This window comes from Ziziphus jujuba, chromosome 6 (genome assembly GCF_031755915.1).
Source record: "Ziziphus jujuba cultivar Dongzao chromosome 6, ASM3175591v1".
In the NCBI taxonomy this organism is placed as follows: domain Eukaryota; kingdom Viridiplantae; phylum Streptophyta; class Magnoliopsida; order Rosales; family Rhamnaceae; genus Ziziphus; species Ziziphus jujuba.
This window is the reverse complement of record NC_083384.1, coordinates 15,602,852-15,629,432: the sequence shown is the minus strand read 5'-3', so window position 1 is coordinate 15,629,432 and position 26,581 is coordinate 15,602,852. Positions and strand designations below refer to the sequence as shown.

The 26,581-nt window shown below is 30.3% G+C and overlaps 1 protein-coding gene across 1 annotated transcript; it reads left to right on the top strand.

The window, feature by feature from the left end:
* The first annotated feature begins 16,337 nt into the window (after nucleotides 1–16,337).
* LOC132804019 (protein FAR-RED IMPAIRED RESPONSE 1-like) lies at nucleotides 16,338–17,594 on the top strand. The gene is made up of 3 exons (XM_060817899.1): nucleotides 16,338–17,017; nucleotides 17,105–17,191; nucleotides 17,297–17,594. The coding sequence occupies exons 1-3, from the start codon at nucleotides 16,338–16,340 to the stop codon at nucleotides 17,592–17,594; spliced, it is 1,065 nt and encodes a 354-aa protein (XP_060673882.1).
* The last annotated feature ends 8,987 nt before the right edge of the window (nucleotides 17,595–26,581 follow it).

The window sequence follows — 26,581 nt, the reverse complement described above, 5'->3', positions numbered from 1 at the left end:
ATATATATATATATATTTTTGTTGAAAAACAAATTATGAAATCAGCATACTAATGTCCTTTAATTGTATAATTAGCTCTGTTAATAAATTGAACTGATATGCAACAAATTTGAATCTTCAGAATTCAATTTAAATAATTTCATAATTTAAGGTACAATTCACACAACTCTTAAAGTTTAGGATAATAATCAGCAATTAATTAAAAAAAATGGAAAGAATAGACATTTAATTGAAAATATTGTTTTTCTCACTATAATAATTTAGATTTACTTAATCAATTAGTAATGCTCATTTTTTAATGAGTATTTATTAATTTTGTTTATTTTTCTGAATTGTGTTTATGTATGTTATTTTGTCAAAAAACTAATTATCACATGTTATTTATATTTAATGTTTACTACTTTATATTTAAATCATTGTATATTTAAAAAAAAAAACAATTTCTTATTTTATTGAATTTTAATACCTGTGATATTTTTAGCCTTTTAATGTGAATAAAGTTTATTGAAATTTTGTATAAATTTATAATTTCATTTTATTTAGAACTGATTTAATAAGAGCTTATTTATTTTGTTTATTTTATTTAGTTGTATTTATATTTATTTCTCAAAAAGCTACTAGTCCCGTATTTACTTCTTGCTATTATTTTGTATTTTGAATTGCTTGTGTTGTTACTAAACTGTATTAAAAATGTTTTATTGTTTAATAGGATAATTAACTTTTGGCTTTTTGTGGTTACATAGTTTTATTTTTTATTTTTTATTTGTTATATTTGATTTTTATTTTTTATTTTTATTTTGACAAAACCCATTCATATAATTTGAAACCCCATATTTAAAAGAATATAATTTGAAACCCATCAGAACGCCTTACAAATACTTTTGTTTGAAAGAGAGAGGGAAAAAAACAAAAAATAAAAACCGTTTGGCCCATTGGAAGTTAAAAGAAAAAAGCGGCCATGGCTTTCGGCAACACCTTCCTCGGTTTTCTTATATGCTAGGGCAGCAAGCTAAGATTTTGGACATTTGATAGTATGAAATATGAAGCTTCGGCTTTCCATTCCAGTGACCATACAGTAGGCTACCAAGGAGCTCTTAGCTGCTTAGTAGGATAATATTAATTGATTTTAACTTAAAATTTTGGTATCAGGGCTAGCGATCGAAGATATATTTCACAAGCACCGAAAGTATTTAAAGTAAAATGATTTTGTCTTCCCGCTCCAAAAACAAAGGCTACAATATTCCCATTGATATCAAACCTCTGCAGCACTTGATTTCCTCCAACACAATTACATGCTAGATCGTCATTATAGATAGGTGGCTTTACTGCTAGTGGGTCTTCGTTGATTACGTTCTTTAGGTTTTGAATCTACCTAGCAATGAGTTTCTCAACACAGCTCAAAGTCTTCGTACGTATATATCGGGGATGGTTCTTCGTATCAAGCTTTTTGACAAAGCTTTTCGATAAATAATTTGAACCCTAAAATCAATCAAATCTAATTGTATAGATTTCTCTTTTTATAAAAACCCTTAAAAACAAGTTTTCGAAACATTTTTCTCTCTCGTCAGCCCCAATCATTCCATTTTCTCTTTAGATATATACAAAATTAAAATTTTAGGGCAACGAAATTTTATAGCTTTTGATGATTCATCATCTGAATTGATTTTTTTTCTGCATATAGAAATATGTTTTTATTCTTGGAACTGAACCAATATATTTGCGAGATCTGCAACCAAGGGTTCCAAAGAGACCACAAGCCTTTTATAACACAGCCAAAGACACAGCACTGCCCAGAAAATTGTTAAAGATGGAGACGCATGAAATGAAGAAGAGGGTGTTTGTTTGCCCTGGAACCTGACATGTTCTTGGTGATCATATTGGGATTGAGAAGGATTCCAGGAGGAATAACATAGCAACGTCAAATAATGGGTTTGTGTAATGATTCAAAAGGTTTGGAATTCAATCTGATTACAAAACTCATAAAATTGAAGAATCAAAATTTTGGTCAACGAGAGAGCGAGAGAGAGAGAGAGAGTTTGTTTTGGAGATTTGGTGCAGTAATATTTTCATTTTTTATTTTATTTTATTATTATTATTATTATTTTTTTTGTAAAAATAAACGATGCTTGGATATGGATATAAGTTTTGATAAGGGTATTTACAAAGAGAAATCTATACGGTTAGATTATATATATATATATATATATATCTCAGAAACACTGAAACAATTAATGGTCCTTCATATTATAAAGAAATAGATAAACAAATTGGTTTTCCATAAACAGATTATGTCAGTTGTATAGAAGTTAAGAGAATGGGCAGCAACAAATAACTGATATTAGAAAACATGATTCACGGGTCTAGAATGAAGATATGAAAATATATTTATATGTAAAAACTGTAGAGCCAGCTTTACTCAAATAATACAAATCCATATTATCATCATCCTCTTACTTATTCTGCGCACAAAACCCACACATGTTTTCCCCTATCAGGTAATTATACATATATGTCTCACAGAACACAACCCTAACTTTTCTCCTCCCAGGTAAATCCTGGACAAAAATAGATTTTTGTCTACAATTCTTCGACTGGACAATTACTATATATATGAAACCCTATTATATATATATGCATGTGGCACCAAATCCATATGGAGAGATCATTAAGTCTATGATCCTTAATACGAAAGATATATACGTACGTTTTCAATAATCTCAAGTGGAACTGTAGAAATTCACAAAGTGTTGTGATGGAAAGTCAAGATCTGATGATATTGTTATGAGAGTTTGGATCTTCTCCACCATCGTATAAACTCCTCGTCTGTGATCCATCAATTACTACTTCAATAAGCTCAGCTGGTCGTGTAGGTGGCGGGTGAGTAGTAATTGTTGCAGTGAAAGCAATATGCCTCACAGGAACAAAAAGGAGGAGATGTTGCAGCCACTGGAGGAAGTTCTTGAGCACCACGAAAAACCAAGGTGAACACAAACACAGAACCACAACAACGGAATAGACATACCAGAAGAGTACCTGGGGACAAACAAGTAATGCAATGACCGAAACTGCCATAGGGGTGGAAAAATATCCAAACTGGAGATGAATCTGCCATGTAGAGGATGAAGAATCACGAAGTGGAAGGATTTGAATGGAGGCGAAGGGAAACACGAGAAAGAGTACAAGAATAATAAAGATTTTCAACCAATTGGAATCATAGAAAGTGTGGAACGGATCCCAATCCCAAGGATTGGATCCTAGAGATTTTAGGACATTCATCACAACTAGAAAAACATGCCTTAAATCAGAATTATACATGGTTTGTTCGTTTCTTTTTTTATTTTTTTTCCTTTTTTTCTTTTTTTTTTTTCGTGTGTGCGTGTGTGGATTATCTGTATGAAAAACTTTGCTACAATCGATGAGACATATATCTGTGGGTATGAAAAACTTTGCTACAATGGATGAGACATATATATGCATGGTTTTCCAGGCTCTATGTCGTCATTACAACGCGTCACAAACCACTTCTTTTTCCAAGCGATTCTAAGTTTACCCCCCGCTCGTTGGGTTCAGCAATTAGTATATATCAAAATGAATTTTCTATGACCTTGTTGACACGTAGTAGGCTTTCCATCTCAATTTATTAAGTTTAAGATCACCACCAATTCAAGTATGCCATCTCAAAATAACTAAGAACACCACCGTGCCAAAGCCTTTCCAGTCGTCGGATACAAAATGACAAAGGGCACCAGCAGTCACCATCACCTCTTGTGAAAAAATTCAAGTACTCCCGTATTGGTTTCATATTTTGGTCTGCCATAGATTCGTCTGTGCGGAAAGAGAAGAAGGGGAGGAGAAGAAAGAGGAAAAAGAGAGAGAAAGTGCCGGTTTTGAAGGAGAGGAGACAGGGCTGATGATGTGTTATATGACGTGGAAAATTAACCACATGGCATAAAATGATACAAAGGAGTTGTGAGTCCTGAGTACTCCAGGTGTACTTGAAATTTTTCCCCACCTCTTGAAGTTTTGTGGGGGCGAAGATGACCCACAGCTCAGGCGTCCCCTAATGTCAGATACGATACCAAATATATCTGCTTTGTTGTATTTGTTTTCCTTTTTATTTGACTTTTTAAGCACCACGCCCTGTATCGAGAAATAAGATCTATTGATCACCAATAAGATGTGTTAAATGAGATAATGATATTTAAAATTTATTTTTATTTATTTATTTATTTAAAAATTTAGCTTATTTATATTTAATTTGATGGACATATTTAGGTTTGATCATACTAAGTCAATATTTTTATTAAATATTTTAGTATTTATAGTATTATTGATTGATCATACAGTAATTATTAATTAGTTAAATTTTAATTATATTTTCATTTTGTAAATAAAAAATCTAATATGAAACAACAAATCCTTTCGAACAGTTAATTAAACTACAATATAGTGTATAAACTGTGACAAATAATATTTTTTTATTTAAAAATATAGAAATAAACCAAGAGCAACATTAACAGGTTTTCTCGAAATAACCAAGGGGAAGAACCATCCGAAGCTAAATTTTGTTTTCAGATGCAAAATTGAAGCTTTTCTAAATTATTTTAAACTAGATTGAAAAATTAAAACCCAAGTGCCAACCGACCATTTTCCATGCAGCATAGTTGAAGCTTTGCTTTACCAAAATGTCAAAAATTTTCCACAGTGGTTGGCCCACACCACCACGTTAATTTTACCTTAGACTTGTCAAAGGAATCCGAAATTTCCATGTAATTCAATGCAGACTTCTTCGATAGTTGATCTCAACCAGATGATGTCATTCCTTTGGACATATGGCACATTACGGCTGGTTATATTGGGGCCACCCGTCATGTTTTTTTTTTTTTTTTTCCTTGTGCCCTATGCCCCAACCCACCTAATGACTCGAACCGAGCCATCTTTGGCATGGGTAATGGCGTTCACCATCCGACCTAGACCACTTTGTCGTCCCGTGATGGTTGTTACTCAGCCACAAACATAGACCACATTGTAACTTGATGTTCCAGATTTTGATGGATGGGTTACCTACAAATTCGGGGGTCTTCTTGAAGCTCTCCATAAATTATTCACTACATGGAGCACAAATGGATCCATGTCAAATATGAAGACTAAAATTCGAAAGAGTGCTTATACGATCTAATTTCCCATGCATGTGTAAAATTACTAAAAGGCCCCTTACTTTCGTTTAAATATTTTTTGAAATTTTTTTTTAAAGATAATATGAAAGAAGTTCCTAAACTATATAATTCGTAACATATTAATTTCTAAACTAATATTTATGACAATTAAATCTCTAAACTCTTTATAATGGTGCACCATTGGTCCAAAATCCAATTTCCTTCTAAATATTCAACGAAACATGCATGTGGTTCTCACATACATACCCATTTTGTAAGGGCATTGAAGTTCATTTTCATTTTTATCTTCCTCCCATCTCCTGAATTGGAAAACTTGGCAAGTTGAAATGTTTGGTTGGGAAAGCTCCTCAATTCCAACCATCCAATTAATTCTAGATATCCTATTAATCTACAACTTAGAAAAAATTCATAATTTTTTTGCAAGTTCATCATACAAGGCTACAAGGTTGCAAAAAGAGAATATGATAACTGATCAATACTCAAGGCCAACTTAATAGTCTTACGAAAATATACATATATCAAATTTAATCCTTTAAAAACTATTGTATTTAATCCCTTAAACTATTATATTTATTTTTTATAATTAACAAATTGCCGTAACAATAGGCAACCATAGCAATTGCGTAATCCCTCTTATGGCTCCGTTGATTGCAGCTAACATCAATAAGCTTTATTTATTACAAGTAACAAATTGATGTAACAACAAGCAACCACAGTAGTTGCCGTAATCCCTCTTATGGGTCCGTTGATTGAAGCCAACATCAATAAGCTTAAACTTATGGACTCTTATGGCTACATTGATTGCATCCGTCGATTGCAGCCGACATCAATAAGCTTTATTTATTATAATTGACAAATTGTTGTAACATCAACCACAATAGTTGCCGTAATCTCTCTTATGGCTCCATCTATTGCATCCGCTGATTGCAGCCGACATCAATAAGCTTTATTTATTATAATTAACAAATTACTGTAATAATAGGCAACCACAATAATTGTCATAATCCCTTTTATAGGTCCGTTGATTGCAGCTTACATCAATAAGCTTAAGCTTATGGACTCTTATGACTCCATTGATTGCAGCCGACATCAATAAGCTTTATTGATTACAATTAACAAATTATTGTAATAACAGCAACCACAATAGTTGTCAGAATCCCTCTTATAGGTCCGTTGATTGCAGCTTACATCAATAAGCCTAAGCTTACAGACTCTTATGGCTTCATTGATTGCAGCTGACATCAATAAGCTTTATTTATTATAATTAACGAATTGCTGTAACAACATGCAATCACAGTAGTTGCTGTAATCCCTCTTATGGTTCCATTGATTGCATCTATTGATTGCAATTGAAATCATTAAGCTTAAACTTATGGAAGATGAGCTATCATTTCATTTATATTTTTCTTTAAAAATTCCCCTCACATGTAGGCCTACTATTATTTATTTTATTTTATTTTTCTGTGATAGAATTGGTGAGTTTTGAACTTAGGACCTAACAATCCCCCTCACATGTAGGCCTACTTCTTTTTGGGCTTCTTCTATTTATTTTATTTTATTATTTTGGGATGGAGTTGTTGAGTTTTGAACTCGGGACCTCTTGAATCTGTGGCTCTAATACTATCTGAATTAAGCTTATGGATAATGGACTTTCATTTCATTTATATTTTTCTCTAACAGTATTCAACAAGTTTTAAAATGACTAAACCCATTTTTCAAACCAAGAAAACGAAAATCAATCCAAGAACAATAAGGGAGTTTCCAAATCTATGACGCACATGGAATCTAGAGTTGAGGACCTAATTGATGCAAGACTTGTGTGTTTCCTTCAGCTAGGTGACCTTGAGGTCTTTGATGGAGTCTCTAGATATGCCAATGATCACACCGAACAAGTCTCGTGCCAAGAGCAATGGGGTTTCCTCTTCAATGAATAGATGTGTTGTGGCTGTTGAAAGAGTATAGAGATTTCGAATTCCAACTCATAATTGTTAATTTCAAAACTAAAGTCATAAAATTTTTTCAGTACTGGGGATTTAGCAAAAATGCAGCAGCAATCACCAAGTGGAAAATCATACCATAGTGGAAGAACTTTTGAAGAACTATCAATGACCTTTGAAGCAAGTTGGCAACGGTTATCGAAGGTTGCAAGAGTTTATGGCAAGCTCAAGCTGCCAAAATATATGGCAGGTTGGTTTTTTTTGTCGTTAAGGAAGAGATCAAAAATCCCTCTTCTTCAAGAGATCAAAGAAAAGAACATAATTGGTTTAAAATTCCTTACCCAAAAAATAATAATAATAAAAGGGGTTTTATATAATTTTACACAAAAATGAAGCGTAAAGATAGAAAATCACATCGTATACATAGCAACACTCAAATTTGCAATAGTTCGATTTGATTAGATAGGATTTAAAAATGTTCAATTCAGTCCTATCCAAATTTACATATGAAACAGGAAGAAAATGTACATAACTGGTAGTGAGAGGTAATATATATTAAGGCCATGTTTGATTCATATAAACCTTGGTGGAAAATGTAATTTCCCTTTTTTAAAATTTGGTTAATCTTTCATAGGTTGAACTTGATTTTTGATATGACAAATTTTGATATGGTGTATTTGTCATTGAATTACATGTAATAAAAAATTCTTACTTTTGACTACATATAATATACGCGTAATATATGTAGTCAAGATGAATATGATGAAACAATACCACAATAGTCCAGTATTGCAATAATGTGAGAGACATTGACTTATTTATCAACTTTATTTACTAACTAATTAATGTGGTAATATTTTAATAATTTGTATTATATTTCATTTATATATACATATATATATATATATATAGTTTACATATTATTTTTAAATTAAGATATTTGACATATTATATGTCACATCAATTAGGAAATAATTAAGTTGATAAACAAGTTATTGAAATTGAAGTTTCTATAGCTCTGATGTTTATTCTGCTTTTTATTTATCATATATATATATATATACATACACAGAGAAGAGAGTGAACTTTCCATGCATATATCGTTCTAAAACTGTCTTTAATTTGTGTAGATACTGGTCACTGCTTCATGAGACTTGGGAAAATAGATCATAGGAATGGTGTAACACCCGTCCCGAAGTATATCAAAAATTTCTAAACTTTGACCAAGGTTGATCAGGTTTGACCGTCGTTGACCGAAAAGGGGTCAAATATTGACTTTTTGTTCCTGATGGAATTTCACATTGACCAAGGTACCATTAAAAAGTATACGTTGTCACGAGTTCATAGACTAGTAGCACGTCGAAAACGGAGCTATGGTTTGAAAGTTATGAGCAAAACAAATTGAGGTTCAAACTGTCAAAGGGGTGCCGGAGTTGACTTGTTGTTCATGCAAAGTTGACCTTTGACTCATGCATGGTTGTGAAGTACCCATCAATACAAGTTTATAGACTAGTGGCACGCCTGATTTGGACATGTGGTTTGAAAGTTGCGGAACTATGAAGTTTTTCCGAGACAGTATTTACTATTCATGGATCTGTATGTGTGTGAACAGTAGTGCCACATGTCAAAAAAATGGACCCACCCGTGAGTGCATAGTGGCACCCATGAGCGTTTTGACTAGCTAAGAAGTGGAGGGAGGAGAGAGAAGGAGAAGGAGAAGGAGGAGAAAAAGAGAGCTAGAGAGAGAAACCCAACCAGCCTACCACCATTCACCCATTTTCGGCCACCAGAATAGTACATGTGCCACCCTAGCTTGAAGCCCACCTGAAAACTGGCCGGCCAACCAACTGCCGACGCGCCCGGATCGAGACTTTTCCCTACGACAGTGCCGATTACTTCAAACCCAAATTTCTCTCCATTCCGACCTCCGTTTGCCTCATCTCCTATCCCATTGAGTCATCCATTCTCCGATTTACCTTCCCACCAAAAATCATGGATAGTGGCTAGCGGACACGTCGCCCGCGGTGGCGGATTCCAATGACCACAGCGGCTCATCAGGAAATCGACTTTTCGGCGAGTTTCCAGTTGCACCGCCCATCATTTCCCACTAATTCCGACCCTATGAACCCAAATCCGAGGTCGTTTTCCTCCAATTCGTGACAGATTGAGAGAATCGAGGACTTGAAATCCGAAAGCTTTCCGGCGAGATTCCGGCCACCTTGGGTCCGATCTCCGGAAAGTAAAATCAGATTCGTAATCCTCGTTCCACAAGCTTCGATTCAATATGTTACTCGTAAATTTTGGTTAACGTTTTTGTTAAATCCCCCAGGTAACGGGTATTATTTACTCGAATAAAATATTAATTTATTTGACCCTATGTAATATTGTTGTTTTAAGAGCACGTGTGAGCCGTAGAATTGATCCCATGGAGGATCTTGGGTTAATTGCGTGCTCGAGGTGAGTGATCCACCTTCAAAATTAATTTCGGGTGTTAAATTATATTTATTTTATGATAATTAAATGTTTGGATTTAATATTTATGTGTTAAATATTTAGCAAAATTATATTTGAAATTTTGATGGCACAATTTGAATAAATTGAAATGTATATGTGCATTAAATCATATTTTGATTTTGATAAATTATGGAAATTCATTTTATAAAAATTTGATATTTAAGGAAATTATGATTTAAACATTTTTGATTTATTGTTGAAATTATTGTGAGCTTATTTCAAGCAATAAAAATGCATTTATATGGATTTTTCAATTTTGGAATTTTTTATGTGATTCAATTATATTTTGAATTTTGAGTAATTGAAGGAATATTTATTTTAAATTATTGATAATTTCATTGATGGATTTATTATGTGTTTGAAATGTATATTTATGAGAATTTTGATTATTGTGACTTTTATGAGGATTAAATGACATATTTGATTCAAATTGGTTTTTGAATATTTGAGAAAGAAATATTGATTTAATCTATTATATTTCAAAAATATGTATGCAATTGGAAAATTTGGATATTGAAATTGATAGAATTTATGATGATGATTTATAAAGGAATTGTGGAAAATTTATGTGTTTAATTGGATGAAATAAATCCGGTAGTATTTATAAGATTTTGAGATTTGAATATAAATATATTGATTTTATGGTTTTTAGATGCACCATACACGTACTGGTGTTCTTTATATATGGATATTATTAGTGCGCAAGTAAATGTGATGAGTGCGCAGGTAGGTGTGAGTAGCACACAGGTGATTATGGGGTTGTCCTGTGGTTGCCATCGGATGAGGGTAGGCCGCCTCTCCATGGCCGGGACTCCTGTTTGCAGCGGCGCGGTGGGATGCCACGCGACTATATGCCGGTTTCTCTCTTTAACCTTCTGTCTGGTGGTACCTTGGGACACTAGGTACTGTTGGCGCCACTGGTATATAGTGGATGCATCAAATGGTTTTCAGAACATGGATTTCAAAATAAATATTTTGAAACTGTATTTAAATTAAGAATGTGTTGTTTTTATTAATTATTTCAAATGGAGGTTTTAATTTGATTTAATTTTTCCTTTGCTTAATTATTCAATAAGTTGATTCATTTTAATTAATTAATTATTTCATGAATTGTTTTAATACGAGTTTTATTAATATTTCGGTATTAATTGTTATGATATGCATTAATTATTTAATAATTGTTATAAGTTATTTAATTTCAATTTATTTCATTATAAATTTGGATTCTTGAATTATCGTATTTTATTAGAAAACTATTGACTAATTGTTTTCCTTGGTTTTTGGGGCATACAAATAGCGGGTTTTGTAAAATGTTTTAAAAAAGGAAACTTTTCCAACTGAGTGAATCGTAAGGGTTTTGAGGGAAAATATTATTTGTAACTATCTATTATTTACTTACTTATTTTCTATTAATCAATTAACTAAGTTATTTACCCTTTTATTATTAGTATTATTGTATAGTAGATTGGGTTACTCACTGAGATGATTAGCATCTCATATTTTTAAATTTTGTTCCCTTAGGTCCAGGTTAGTCGACGTTGATTGTCCGGGAGCGAACTCGACGTCTCAATTCATTGCCGAAAGTCCAAGATGCATTTCCTCCCTTTTTCCCCTCTATCTCGTATTGCTTCTTTATCTGTCATTGTATTAAAGTCATAATTATTTGTATAACGCTCTGTATACGGATTGGACAGATAATTGTTTAATTGCTACTAATTCCCTATTATTATTTTGGAGTGCTGTAAATTTGTGGAAACAAGTTATAGTAAGGTGGGAGGAATAAGGTTGTGTTTATTGGAGTGTGTTTTATGTGCAGGGAAATTTATGGTAAGTCCTACCCTTATGAGAGATGCTGCCGGATTTTCTGTTGGAAGGTTTGGTGGTGTTTTCTTGGGATCAGAACTTGTCTAAGGTTCCAGTGAGGAATTTTAGACGGGTCCTGACAAATGGTGTTGTCTTAGTATGCATAAACTACCATAAAGTACAACATATACAGTCAACTATAGATAATAGATTGTACGTCAAACGTATCTTAGATTTCCATGTTTTGTTACTTCTGAAAAGCCATTGGTGTGTGAGTGTTAATTATTGTGGTATAAACAACCATTTAGAAAGTCGTAGCTAGTCTACGATTCCATTAAGTTCTAGATTCTCTGTCTTTTTTATTTATTTTATTTATTTATTTTTTTATGTGCTTGGGTATACTTTTTTTGAAACTTAGAAATATATATATATATATATATATATATATATATATCCACACATGTTTAATTTGAATTTTGTTTTTCTTAATTGGTTTTCTTTTTATTTTCTTGTTAATATTTTTAAATCAGATAACATGATATCATTAGTAAACAACGAGTGCAGGAATAAATGGACATAAAATCCATATCCTTGTAATAACATTGTTGTTGAATTATTTGAATTTAATTTTTCTTGCAAAATTATTGTTTTATAATTGTTTTTTCTAAAGTGCAACCATATGTACTTCATACTTGTAGGAACATAAATAAAACTTCTAAATAGATTTTCAATTGGTAAAATTCTACATGGATACTAGAAAACTTGGAACATAAATATGGTCCATCTTTGTGAGGCTCTTTTTATTTTTATTTTTGTTTTATTTGTCTGAATAAAGTAAAATAGAATCCTATATATGTAGATATCTAGATATATATATATATATATATATATATATATATATATATATATATATATAATGAGTCTTTCTATGGTCAGATCGGTCCTAACCAACATAATGCGATCCAAAAAATAGGAAAATGGTCAGCCATTGGATTTCAACTTATCACTTAAACGGCTTAGATTATTCTTTGTCACACGTGCGAAAAAAATTGCTTGACAAAAAACATACCTTAAACCTTCGTGCAATTCATTTCCTTCCCTCTTTCAAAATTCTCAAATCCACCATCTCCCGCTCGCACCACTATGATAACCGACTTCACCATTTCAAAAATCTCAAATCCAACACAACCAGCCACCAATCAAAACCAGAAAGAGTCACCGCCTTGAGTGCTAGACCACCACCCTAGATATTCTTCTACTGCTTCCACCGCCCAGACTTTCTCCTTGACAATCCTAAATCCATTTAGGGCTTGTGTTAAAGGTTAGTATTTGTGAGCCATTGGTTTTTTTTTTTTTTTCGTTCCCTGTATCGTAACTAACAACATTAAGCAACAAAAGATTACATTTTCAAAAAGGCTTCATAGTATAACCAATCTGCACGGTACACATTAAGGGAAAAATTGGCATCACATCTTACTTTGAAACTCTACTTACAATGTATATTAATTTTGAAGATAAAATAATCAGTTTAGATTTTAAGATAAAATTTTTATATTTTGACAATGTGTATTAATGAATTTGCTGTTTTTTTTTTTTTTTTTTTTTTGCAGAACTTACAAAAAAAAAAAAAAGGGACAAAGCAGAAGAGGAAGTTCCAATGGCGGGAAGCAAAGGATTCATCCTTTTTTATACATGTTTTTTTCATGCATCTTATTATTTTTATTGCTTCCATCTCTTCGTTGTGATCTGCATTTATTTGCATTTTTATTTTTTCGATATATGATCGAGTATTGTGAGTTTGACAATAAGAATTAAGTGTGCTAATCGATAGGGATTAAATTAAGTTAAGAACACTTGATTGATGCAGTGGCTATATACTATATATAACATAAGATTGATGCAACACCCCGTCCCAAAGTACATTGCAATTTTTTTACATTGACCGAAGTTGATCGGGATTGACTGCCTTTGATCGAGAGGGGTCAAATTTTGACTTTTTGAGTTGTTTAGAATTCTACATTGAATAAGGCACCATTGCAAAGTACGCGTCAATTCGAGTTCATAGACTAGTATCATGTCAAAAACGAAGTTACCATTTAAAAGTTATGAGCAAAACAAGTTGAGGGCCGAAATATCTAAGGGTGCCAGAGTTGACTTTTTATTCTTGCAAAATTGGGATTTGACTCTTATATGGTTGTAAAGTACTCATCAATACGAGTTCAAAAACTAGCGGCACACCTGATTTGATCATGTGATTTGAAAGTTACAGACCTGTGAAGTTTTTTCGAGACAACGCATACAACATATTTTGAAATTAATCAATTAATAGAAAATATACATATTTTAATGCTCGAAATATTTTCCCGACCCGATTAGTGTGTCCGTCAAAATATTTTCCCGACCCGATTACCAAAAATTAAATGTTTTTCAAAATTGTATTTGAAATTAAAAGTATTTAATTGTGATTTTATCATTTATTTATATTGTGTCCAAAATATATTTTACCATGTTTCCAAGGCTTACATAAATTTAAGATTTATAAAAAAGTTTTTCTACAGTATTTTATTAACTTCAATTTTATACATTTTTTTAGTGAAATTAATTTTGTTTTGAGTTAAATATCTTTATTACTAAATTGACTTGTTGCATATTATTTGCATTTTATTTATTAATATTCCTTCATTATTCCCTTGGCTTGATTAATAAATGTTATGATTATATGTTGAATTAAATATTGGCTTGGTTAATTTATTTGTGATTGTATTTTGTCTTATGATAATTATTATAAATTCAATTATTTGTTATTATATTAATCTTGAAGTGTTAATTTTAGATTCTAAAATTAGTTGTATTCTATTTGTTTTATTGGTTAATTACTTTATTGGATTTTTTTTTATTTTTTTTTTGGTTATATAAAATGTTGGATTTTGTGAACGGTTTTAAAAGGGGAACATTTCCAAATGAGTGGATTCTAAGGATTTTAAGGGAAAATGTTACTTCCTAATATTATTAATTAGCCAAATTTATTACACTATTATATTATTATTATTATTGCGGTAGATAGGGTCACTCACTGAGATAATTAGCATCTCATGTTTTTAAATTCATTCTCGTATACCTAGGTTAGCAGATGTTGGTCGTCGGGGTGAGTTTGACGTCTTCATTCGATGCTGCCTCTAATAAGCTTTTCTTTCTTTTCCTTCTATCTTGTAAATTTTCTATATTGTGTTGTAAGAAATTCTATTCTCAATTATAGATAATGTGATGATCTGTATAATGCACTAGATTTGTTAATTAATATTCCATTTATTCTCTGTTTGTTATTTGAAGTGTTGGAAATTGTGGAAATCAAATTGTAGTAAGGTGAGAGGAATAAGGTGATGCTTATAGGAGTGTCTTTTCTATGCAAGAAATTTTAAGATAAGTTTCACCCTTAGGGGAGATTCTACCGAACTTTCCATAAGAAGGTTTGGTAGAATTCCTCTTGGATTAGAGTTTGTCTAGGGTTCCAGTAAGGGATCCTAGATGCGTACTGACAGTTGGTATCAGAGCTTTAGGTTCTCATATTCTTAAGGGACTGTGCATTGTTGTGTGTCCCATCCGCGTCTATTCTTTTGTTTTAATGGTTTTGAAGCGTTATTCCTTCGCCTCAAAGAGAATTCATTGTTTGAGTGGAAATAACTCTAATCTTCGTAAGGTGTTAACTAGAACCACTCCTCCCACAGGAAAGTCCCTATGGCTTAGTCAAATGGTCAAGGAGTGGCTCTCCTCTACCGAAGTGATGGAAGCAAATCGTGGATATATATATTTTGCTGCATTGTTAACATGGTGACGTAAGAACATAAAAATTGGTTGCAGCAGAAAATTGGTTGTGATTCTTAAACTTTGCAATTTTGTATTCTATGCTTTCTAGTAAATGATTAATATCATGTTCTATATATTATAATTAATCATTAATTGTGATTTTCAAGTGGATTGAAATATATTATATAGAAATTTATAATGCTCATATGTTGATTTTATTATCTTAGATGGCAACATGAATGATTTATAGTTAAAAGCAAATAAGAAGCATCTAGGAGTTGTAGAAATATCCCTACTGTCATGTTCGAATTCCATTGATGATGCTTACATTTCCCAAGTGTCGAAAAACTGCAAACCAAAAGTTGGACCAAAATTTCAATTGATAGATGAGGCACATGAGTTTTACATTAAATAATCAAAAAAGGAGGGGTTTAGTGTTTGTAGAAATTCCAATAAAAGATGTAAAGGTACCAATGAAGTTATAAGGAAAGAATTAATGTATTATAAAGAAGGAGTATCTTTTAAAAAGGATAGTGAGAAAAAAAGGTATCGGGGATAATAAAAGATAATTGTAAGGCAAAACTTGTTGTGGTTAGGTCAAAAATGAGGAAATATAACATTAGTGTATTTGTTGAAAAGATAGTCATTCATTATCAATCCCTCGAAAAGTACATTTATTGAGATCACATCATAATGTGTCTGAAGCCAAAAAATTACTAACCCAGCAGGTTTCAACAGCAAATGTGCTAACTCACCAACAAATAAGTATTCTTGAATTTGAAGCTGGAGGTATAGAGAATATTGGGTGTACGAAGAAAGATATCTATAACCATGAAGCTAAGTTGCATAATGACATGCAAGGACAAGATACAGACCTATTGAAGGAGTATTTCCTAACAGAGCAAGAAAAGGATCCAGCATTCTTTTTTGAAATAGATGTAGATGATGATTGAAAATTGAAGCATTATTTTTGGGCTGATTCGATTTGTAGAAGAGCTTATGGATGTTTTGGTGATGTACTGGTATTTGATACAGCTTACAATACTAACAATATTGTATGATATTTGCTCATTTGGTTACGGTTAACAATTATGGTTAAACAATGGTATTTGCATGTGCATTCTTAAGTGATGAAAGAAATGAATCGTTTGTTTTAAAGAAGAGCATGCCTACAAACAACCCAAAGATGATTATCATTGTAAAGGCTATAGCTAAGAGCTTACTGAATACATTTCATAGGTATTGTAGTTGGCACATACTTGATAAGTTTTCTATATATTTAAATGTAATCACTTACAAGGATTTTCACAAGGACTTCCAACGATGCATTTGGGAATCAAAATATCCGGAAGAGTTTGAAAGGAAATGGGTGACTATCATCGAAAAGGCAAACCTATATGACAATGATTGGTTAAAATCAATATTTGAAATACATTTAATATGGGTGCCGGCATATGTTAATCATGTATTCTCAGCTGGAATGTCAAGTAGCCAACATGCAGAGAGCTCTCATACATTTTTCAAGAAGTACGTTTCTAAGAAAAATTTATTGATGGATTTTATCCTTCGATTTAATAGGGCATCTGTACATCAACATCATGAAAAGTTAGCTGTTGATCATGTTGATATTAATGAGGAGCCTCTTTTGAAACTGCCATTGGAAATGGAAAAGCAAATGGTTGAGATTTACACCTACAAGATTTTTTATAAGTTTCAAGATGAGTTGTGGCATAGATTAGTAACAATGCCACAAATTGTTAGTGAAAATGATACATATAAAATGTATACGGTCCAAAGTTATCCAAATGAAAGTGTTACAAAGGTTCGGAAAATTTCTTATAATAAAGTTTTGGATTTTGCATCTTGTAGTTATAAAAAGTTTGAGAGTGAAGGAATTCCATATAGACATATTTTGACATTTTTGCAATCATTTGGTAATGTTCCTTTTCCAAATCAGTATATAATTAAAAGGTAGACTAGAGTTGCAAGATCTCAAATAATATCTGATAAGGAAGGTGTGAAGATAATTGGAAAAGGTGGTTCAATGTTCATGTGGTGAAGTAAACTATTCAAACTTGCTTCAAAACTCCTTAATAAAGCCATAACAAACAAAGAGGCAGCTGTAATTGTGAATGATGGTCTACAAAGTTTGCTTGATAAGATTAAATCCGTAGTTGGTAGCACAAAGAGTGGAGGCATTTCTGAAAAATGTAGTAACATTTATGACACAACTTTGAAAGACCCATCTCAAGTGAGGGCAAATAGATGTGGAAGAAGATTAAAAAAGGGAAAAGAGAAGGCAACAAATGCTGCTAAGTATAGAGGTCGATATTGCAATGGACGTGGAAAAATTGGATAATCGCACGACAAAAGAAACCGTTCAGTCCTTAACAATCGATAAGAAAAGAAACTATATTATTTATTAATTTTATGCAATTGGAATAATCATATCATATACAAACTATTATGATTTCTATGTAGGTTCTCACAACAAGAGAATATTTCTCAATAAGCATCGGAATTTAAATCTGAAGCAGACAATTTTAATTCTATACGTATAAAACTAAGTAATAACTATTGTATGCCTATGAAATATCTTGTCCCTGATACCTTTTCAAAAGTAGTCATTATAGTCTTCAACATTTTGTTTTGCAGGTCCACATTAGTAGCTTAAGGGTGTGAAAAACTATCTTGCAAAACCTTTATGGAAATAATTGTTTTCTTAGTTTGGTGTAGTCGTCTTGGCTGTCTAATGCGAAGAATTATCAGCAATTTTTTTTTTTTCCAATTGAAAAGGCCAAAGCTAACCCTATCGAGCATATTTAATTAGCATCGGCCTTGCCCCAAATTATTTTTTATCTTCTCAATTTGTTTTTTAAACCTTGCCAAAATTGGACCGTTTAAAAATATCTATATTGAAACTCATTGTTTTAAACCTTGCTATATATTGATAGTTTATTTAAAATTTGTCACAATTTATTATGTCAAAGCTAGATACAGATTAAATGGTTATTTAATTTTGCAAGGTATATTGATGCAATGTAGCTTTTAAAAAGTTAAATGCAATCGTTGATCATTTTGTTTCTCACTTAAGTAAGCTAATTTAGCAACTCCAAGTAAAACATCATTAGTTTTTTTTTTTCATATTATATGACCAAAGCCGATGCTTTTACATGTCAAAAGTATCGGCTTTGAAAAAAACTCTCCATTTGCATTGTATGTAGAATTTGTCACAACTTATTGTATCTAAGCTAAATAGAGATATTTTGCACGAAAGTATATTCTTTCCTTTTTGCTTAGTTTTTTTTCCTTTTACTTAATCAAGATTGGACCATTTAAGAGCTAGCTACAAGCAAGAGGAATGAAAATTAATTTCCAAGCAAAAAAATTTAAATAAAATTTATTAAATTATCTTAAAGCTGACACTTTTACATGTCAAAAGCGTTGGCTTTGATAAACTATGTTTTTTTTTTTTTTTAATTTGCATTGTATGTAGAATTTATCACAATTTAGTTTTGTCTAAGCTAAATGTGGATATTTTTCACAAATGAAGTTTTTTTTTTTTTCTTTGCTTAGTTTTCATTTTCTTATACTTAATTAAGATTGGACAGTTTAAAAGCTACCGTAAGCAAGAGAAATGAAAATAATTTTCAAGCAAATAAAATTAAATTTCAAAATTATGTTAAAGCCAACGCTTTTACATGTAAAAAAATATTTTTTTTTTATCAAAATTGACGCTTTTTACATGTAAAAAGCGTCAACTTTGATTAAAAAACAAATATATATATATATATATATATATAAGTTTTTTTTCATTGTATTGTCTGTAGAATTTTTCACAATTTGATGTGTCTAAACTAAATACAGATATTTTGCACGAAAGTATGTTCTTTTATTTTTGCTTTATTTTTTTCCTTTTACTTAATCAAGATTGGACCATTTAACAACTAGCTATAAGCAAGAGAAATGAAAATTAATTTCCAAGCAAACAATTTAAATAAAAGTTATTAAATTATCTTAAAGCCGAATAAACTATATTTTTTTTTATTTGCATTGTATGTAGAATTTGTCACAATTTAGTTTTGTCTAAGCTAAATATGGATATTTAAAGCTACCCACAACAAAGAGAAATGAAATTTGAAAATTAAATTAAAGCCGATGCTTTTAAATATAAAAAGTGTCGGCTTTGATTAAAAAAAATGCTTTTTTTATTTGCATTGTATGTAGAATTTGTCACAATTTGATATGTCTAAGCTAAATAGAGATATTTTACATGAAAGTATGCTCTTTTATTTTTGCTTAGTTTTTTTCCATTTACTTAATCAAGATTGGATCGTTTAAGAGCTAGCTACAAGCAAAAGAAATGAAAATTAATTTCCAAGCAAAAGAAATTAAATAAAAGTTATTAAATTATCTTAAAGCCGACGCTTTTACATGTCAAAAGCATCGGCTTTGATAAACTTTTTTTTTTTTTCATTTGCATTGTATGTAGAATTTGTCTCAATTTAGTTTTTTCTAAGCTAAATATGGATATTTTTCACAAATGATTTTTTTATTTTTTTGGGCTTAGTTTTCATTTTCTTATATTTAATCAATATTGGACCGTTTAAAAGCTACCCACAAGAAAGAGAAATGAAAATAATTTTAAGGAAAATAAAATTAAATTTGAAAATTATGTTAAATTTGACGTTTTTACATGTAAAAAGCATCAACTTTGATAAAAAAAAAATATTTTTTTTATTTGCATTGTATGTAGAATTTGTCACAATTTGATGTGTCTAAGCTAAATAGAGATATTTTACATGGAAGTATGTTCTTTTATTTTGCTTAGTTTTTTTTCCATTTACTTAATCAAGATTGGACTGTTTAAGAGCTAGCTACAAGCTAGAGAAATGAAAATTAATTTCCAAGCAAAAAAAATTAAATAAAAGTTATCAAATTATCTTATAGCCGATGCTTTCACATGTCAAAAGCATCGGCTTTGATAAACTATGTTTTTTTTTTTTATAATATATGCATCGTATGTAGAATTTGTCACAATTTAGTTTTGTTTAAGCTAAATATGTATATTTTTCACAAATGAAGTTTTTTTGTTTGTTTTGCTTAGTTTTCATTTCCTTATGAAGTTTTTTTTTTTTTTTTTTTTAGTTTTCATATACTTAATCAAGATTTAACCGTTTAAAAGCTACACACAAGAAAAAGAAATGAAAATAATTTTCAGGCAAATAAAATTAAATTTGAAAATCATGTTAAAGCTGACGCTTTTACATGTAAAAAGCGTCAACTTTGATTAAAAAAAAAAAGTAAATTTTTTTAATTTGCATTGTATGTAGAATTTGTCACAATTTGATGTGTCTAAGCTAAATAGAGATATTTTACATGAAAGTATGTTCTTTTATTTTTGCTTAGTTTTTTTTCCATTTACTTAATCAAGATTGGATCGTTTAAGAGCTAGCTACAGGCAAGAGAAATGAAAACTAATTTCCAAGCGAAAGAAATTAAATAAAAATTATTAAATTATCTTAAAGCCGATGTTTTTACATGTCAAAAGCGTCGTCTTTGATAAACTTTTTTTTTTTTTCATTTGCATTGTATGTAGAATTTGTTTCAAGTTAGTTTTGTCGAAGCCAAATATGGATATTTTCCACGAATGAAATTTTTTTTTTCTGCATAGTTTTTATTTTCTTATACTTAATCAAGATTGGACCATGTAAAAGCTACCCACAAGAAAGAGAAATGAAAATAACTTTTAGGCAAATAAAATTAAATTTGAAAATTATGTTAAATTCAATTCTTTTACACGTAAAAAGCATCAGCTTTGATAAAAAAAAATATATATGTTTTTTTTTATTTGCATTGTATGTATAATTTGTCACAATTTGATGTGTCTAAGATAAATAGAGATATTTTGCACAAAAGTATGTTCTCTTATTTTTGCTTAATTTTTTTTCCTTTTACTTAATCAAGATTGGACCGTTTAAAAGCTAGCTACAAGCTAGAGAAATGAAAATTAATTTCCAAGCAAAAAAAATTAAATAAAAGTTATCAAATTATCTTACAGGCGACACTTTTACATGTCAAAAGCATCGGCTTTGATAAACTATGTTTTTTTTTTTTTTTTAATATATGCATCGTATGTAGAATTTGTCACAATTTAGTTTTGTTTAAGCTAAATATGTATATTTTTCACAAATGAAGTGTTTTTGTTCGTTTTGCTTAGTTTTCATTTCCTTATACTTAATCAAGATTTGACCGTTTAAAAGTTACATACAAGAAAGAGAAATGAAAATAATTTTCAAGAAAATAATTAAATTTGAAAATTATGTTAAAGCTGACACATGTAAAAACCGTCGGCTTTGATAAAAAAAATTATATTTTTTTTATTTGTGTTGTATGTAGAATTTGTCATAATTTGATGTGTCTTAAGTTAAAGAGAAATATTTTGCATGGAAGCATATTCTTTTATTTTTGCTTAGTTTCATTCCATTCACTTAATCAAGATTGGACCATTTAAAAGCTAGCTACAGACAAGATAAATGAAAATTAATTTCCCAGCAAAAGAAATTAAATAAAATTTATTAAATTATCTTAAAGCCGATGTTTTTACATGTCAAAAGCGTCGGCTTTGATAAAAAAAATTTTTTTTTTTTTTCATTTGCATTGTATGTAGAATTTGTCTCAATTTAGTTTTGTCTAAGCTAAATATGGATATTTTCCACGAATGATTTTTTTTTTTTTTGGTTTAGTTTTCATTTTCTTATACTTAATCAAGATTGGACCATTTAAAAGCTACCCAGAAGAAGAGAAATGAAAATAATTTTCAGGCAAATAAAATTAAGTTTGAAAATTATGTTAAATTTGATGCTTTTACATGTAAAAAGCATCAGCTTTTATTTTTAAAAAAAAAAATTATTTTTTCTATTTGCATTGTATGTAGAATTTGTCACAATTTGATGTGTCTAAGCTAAATGGAGATATTTTGCATGAAAGTATGTTCTCTTATTTTTGCTTAGTTTTTTTTCTTTTTTTTTCCTTTTACTTAATCAAGATTGGACTGTTTAAGAGCTAGCTACAAGAAAGAGAAATGAAAATTAATTTCCAAGCAAAAAAAATTAAATAAAAGTTATTAAATTATCTTAAAACCGACGCTTTTACATGTCAAAAGCGTCAGTTTTGATAAAGTATTTTTTTTTTTTATTTGCATGGTATGTAGAATTTGTCACAATTTAGTTTTGTTTAAGCTAAATATGTATATTTTTCACAAATGAAGTTTTTTTGTTTTTCATTTTTTTTTTTTTTTTTTTTGCTTAGTTTTCATTTCATTATACTTAAACAAGATTTGACCGTTTAAAAGCTACCCACAAGAAAGAGAAATGAAAATAATTTTCAAGCAAATAAAATTAAATTTGAAAATTATGTTAAAGCCAACGCTTTTATATGTAAAAAGCATCAGCTTTGATTAAAAAAAATATGTTTTTTTTATTTGCATTATATGTAGAATTTGTCACAATTTGATGTGTCTAAGCTAAATAAAGATATTTTGCATGAAAGAATGTTCTTTTATTTTTGCTTAGTTTTTTTCCTTTTACTTAATCAAGATTGGACAATTTAAAAACTAGCTACAAGCAAGAGAAATGAAAATTAATTTCTAAACAAAAAAACAATTAAATAAAAGTGATTAAATTATCTTAAAGCCGACGCTTTTACATGTCAAAAGCGTTGGCTTTGATAACAATATGTTTTTTTTTTTTTTTTTTTGTATGTAGAATTTGTCACAATTTAGTTTTGTCTAAGCTAAATTTCGATATTTTGCCCATATGAAGTTTTTTTTTTTTTTCTTGCTTAGTTTTCCTTTCCTAATACTTAATCAAGATTGGACCGTTTAAGAGCTATCCACAAGTAAGAGAGATGAAAATAATCTTCAAGCAAATAAAATTAAATTTGAAAATTATGTTAAAGCCGATGCTTTTACACTTAAATGGCATTGGCTTTGTTGAAAAAAAATATGTTTTTTTTATTTGCACTATATGTAGAATTTGTCACAATTTTGTTTTGTCAAAGCTAAATATGTATATTTTGCACAAATGAATATATATATATATATATATATATATATATATATATATATATATATATTTTGGCTTAGTTTTCACTTCCTTATAATTAATCAAGATTAGACCCTTTAAAATCTACCCACAAGCAAGAGAAATGAAAATAGTTTTCAAGCAAATAAAATTACATTTGAAAATTATATTAAAGTCGACGTTTTGCTAAATATAGATATTTTGCAACAAAGTATATTCTTTTATTTTTTTCTTAGTTTTTTTCCTTTTACTTAATCAAGATTGGACCGTTTAAGAGCTATCTACAAGCAAGAGAAATGAAATTTAATTTCCAAGCAAAATTTTTTAAAAAAAATACAAAAAATTAAAACAAAAGTTACAAAAATAATTAAAACAATTAACATCATTTTAAAAAATAAAAAAATTGGAAATGCACGAAAGCCGATGCTTTGAACATGTAAAAGCGTTGGCTTTGGCCATAAATTGTAAATTTTTTTTTGTTAACCATCCATTTTCTAATTTCCAATGATGTTTGTAAAAGTAAAAAAAAATTAGAAAATGGAATTACAAAAGATTTAAATCAAAAGTTATGGAAATAATTAAAGCAATTAACAAAATTTTAAAAAATAAAAAAAATTGAAAATGCACAAAAGCCGATGCTTATAACTTGTAAAAGCGTCGGCTTTGGCCATAAATTGTAAATTTTTTTTTTTGTTAACCATCAATTTTCTAATTTCCAATGAATCTTGTAAAAGTACAAAAAAATTAGAAAAAGAAATTACAAAAGATTTAAATCAAAAGTTACAAAAATAATTAAAACAATTAACAATTTTTTTAAAAAAAAATTAAAAGCGTCAGCTGAAGGCCCTAGTTTATTTTATTTTTGGTTAACTTTCACTTGTGTAATTTCCAATGATGCTTGTAAAAGTACAATTAAAATTAGAGAAAACATTTACAACAGATTTAAAACTTCGTAAAAATACAATAAAAATTAGAAAAAACATTTACAACTGAATTAAAACGAAGTTACAAAAATAGTATAAAAAATTAACTTTATTACAATCTTGGTCAAGTATTGTACATGTACAATAAAGGCAATGAGGCTACCATGCAAACATTCATGTTGATGAAAGGGTTGTGACCATATTTGATGCCCATTCAGTTCTTAATTGGTTTACAACTGGTGGTGACCAAGTGACACCCTCATACTGCACATGCAAATAGTTTCTTATAAAATTGGATACACATATACAAAAGAAATTACTAAAAACAATTATAAAGTACTTAAGTACAGGCAAATAGGTACATTACCAGTGATCTTAAGTCTTTGCGATGTACTCATTGCCTAATGATATCCCATATTTTCATTATGATGTAGCAACCACAATCGGTATTCCCGGGCTGTTTAGGTGCCTAAATTTGCAAATATAAATTTATATGTAATATTATATAAGAAATGCTACATGTGTTTGACAAGTATATAAACTAATAACAACCAATTCTAACTTTAAGCAGTATTTATCTTTGTATTGGTTTGCTATTTAATTTTTTTTTTTCAAATGTTTTCCCTTTCCTCCATGCAACGAATGCACTATATCAACACATACATTGTATTATTATTATAATATTATAAAATGTTTATTAAATTATAATTGATTGAAATTAATTGTTATTGAACTTACTTGTCGATCAAGGATCTAAAGTCCTTATGGATTTCATCTTTACGACTTTCCAAAGAATTAAAAAACCAAGCTACTACTATGTATGGGTCAACAACCCCTAACATCCTATGATTACCACAAACCAAGAATAAATTGTTAGTCAATATGTGCATAACTATTAAATTAATTAAGTAACAAATTATTGAAACTTTCACTCCACGTACCTTGCACAGTATGGAACGAACCATAGTTGGCCTTATGTTGCATATTTCCATCTACTCAAAATATTTTTTGTTCGTTCTTTTATGTTTGAATGACCAACAAATACAGTTAGTGCGGGATGATCAAAGCAATACTTCCCTTCATCCCTTGTGTTTTTCAGTCCATTATATAAGTGCCTGCCAATATTCATTCGTCAATGTACAGGTAAATATAAAATTTTATATTGATAACTATAATTAATTGAATTGAAATATTAGATACACACACATGTTGTAGTTTTGTTACCTTATGTAAAACAATATACACTCTGAAGATAATTCTTGCATGTTACAAAAATTCAATTATGTCAGTCTTCGATATGTACAACTCTTGTGCATACCCCACCATCCTTTCAACCATATGGAATATCCATAAATAATCGCTTTCAACGACCTCGATCCATCTTGGCAACTCTCGGATCGGTAGGGTAAAATTAAGGGATCATAAGTGTCACCACCATGTTCATCCTCGACATTTGTCTCCTCCACATGTGGTGGGTTATAACCATCTTAAACTTCCTCCACATATGTCTCCTCCACATGTGATACATGTGGTGGGTTGGACCTTCTCTACAAATATCAACAGAAAATTATTTAAGTACAACAATACTACACTGATTAAACTTATACATGCAATTATCACAAACAATTGCATGAGATTATACCTCAGGCAATAGGAAAATAAGGAGTGCACCTTCAGCTTCTCCTCCACATCTAATTTCAAACATCGGAATAAGCAAAGGGGTAAATCGATCGAACACCTCCCCGACAGTGACTTTCAAATGTTGCCCACCTAGCAACACACCGTGGCACACATCTGTTGGGAGAGAAGGGATCATAGTGCCACGTACTACAATATTATCGACACAGCCTTGGGTAAGCTGGCATTTAACACCCTTCATGACAAACAATGTTGCAAACTAATTAGTATATGTATATATATATTTGTACACTTCACATGGTAGTGATCATAACATACACATGACAATATTAATAAACAATCAATATATAGAATTTAAATTTATATATTAATGCTAAATGTAAAGTTGAATTGTTTGTGAATTGTCAAAAAACCTCTGAATATGTCATTGGTGATGGATGGACAAGCGGAGCATCAAGCCTAGGAGTTGATGGCATCCATCGATTGGCAACATCCTCATCATGTATCACATGATCTCCATGTGATAACCCACTACGAACATCTTGTTGCAAGGCCTCACTGGGGGAAGACTGCTCCCTATATCTATGAGGCTGCACTTGAAGGGTAATATCACATGTAGATGCTAACTGACTGAGCTTCTCAAAGTTGTCTTTCTATTGAATGATATCCAAGAGACCACTAACCACCAGCTCTAGCTTGGT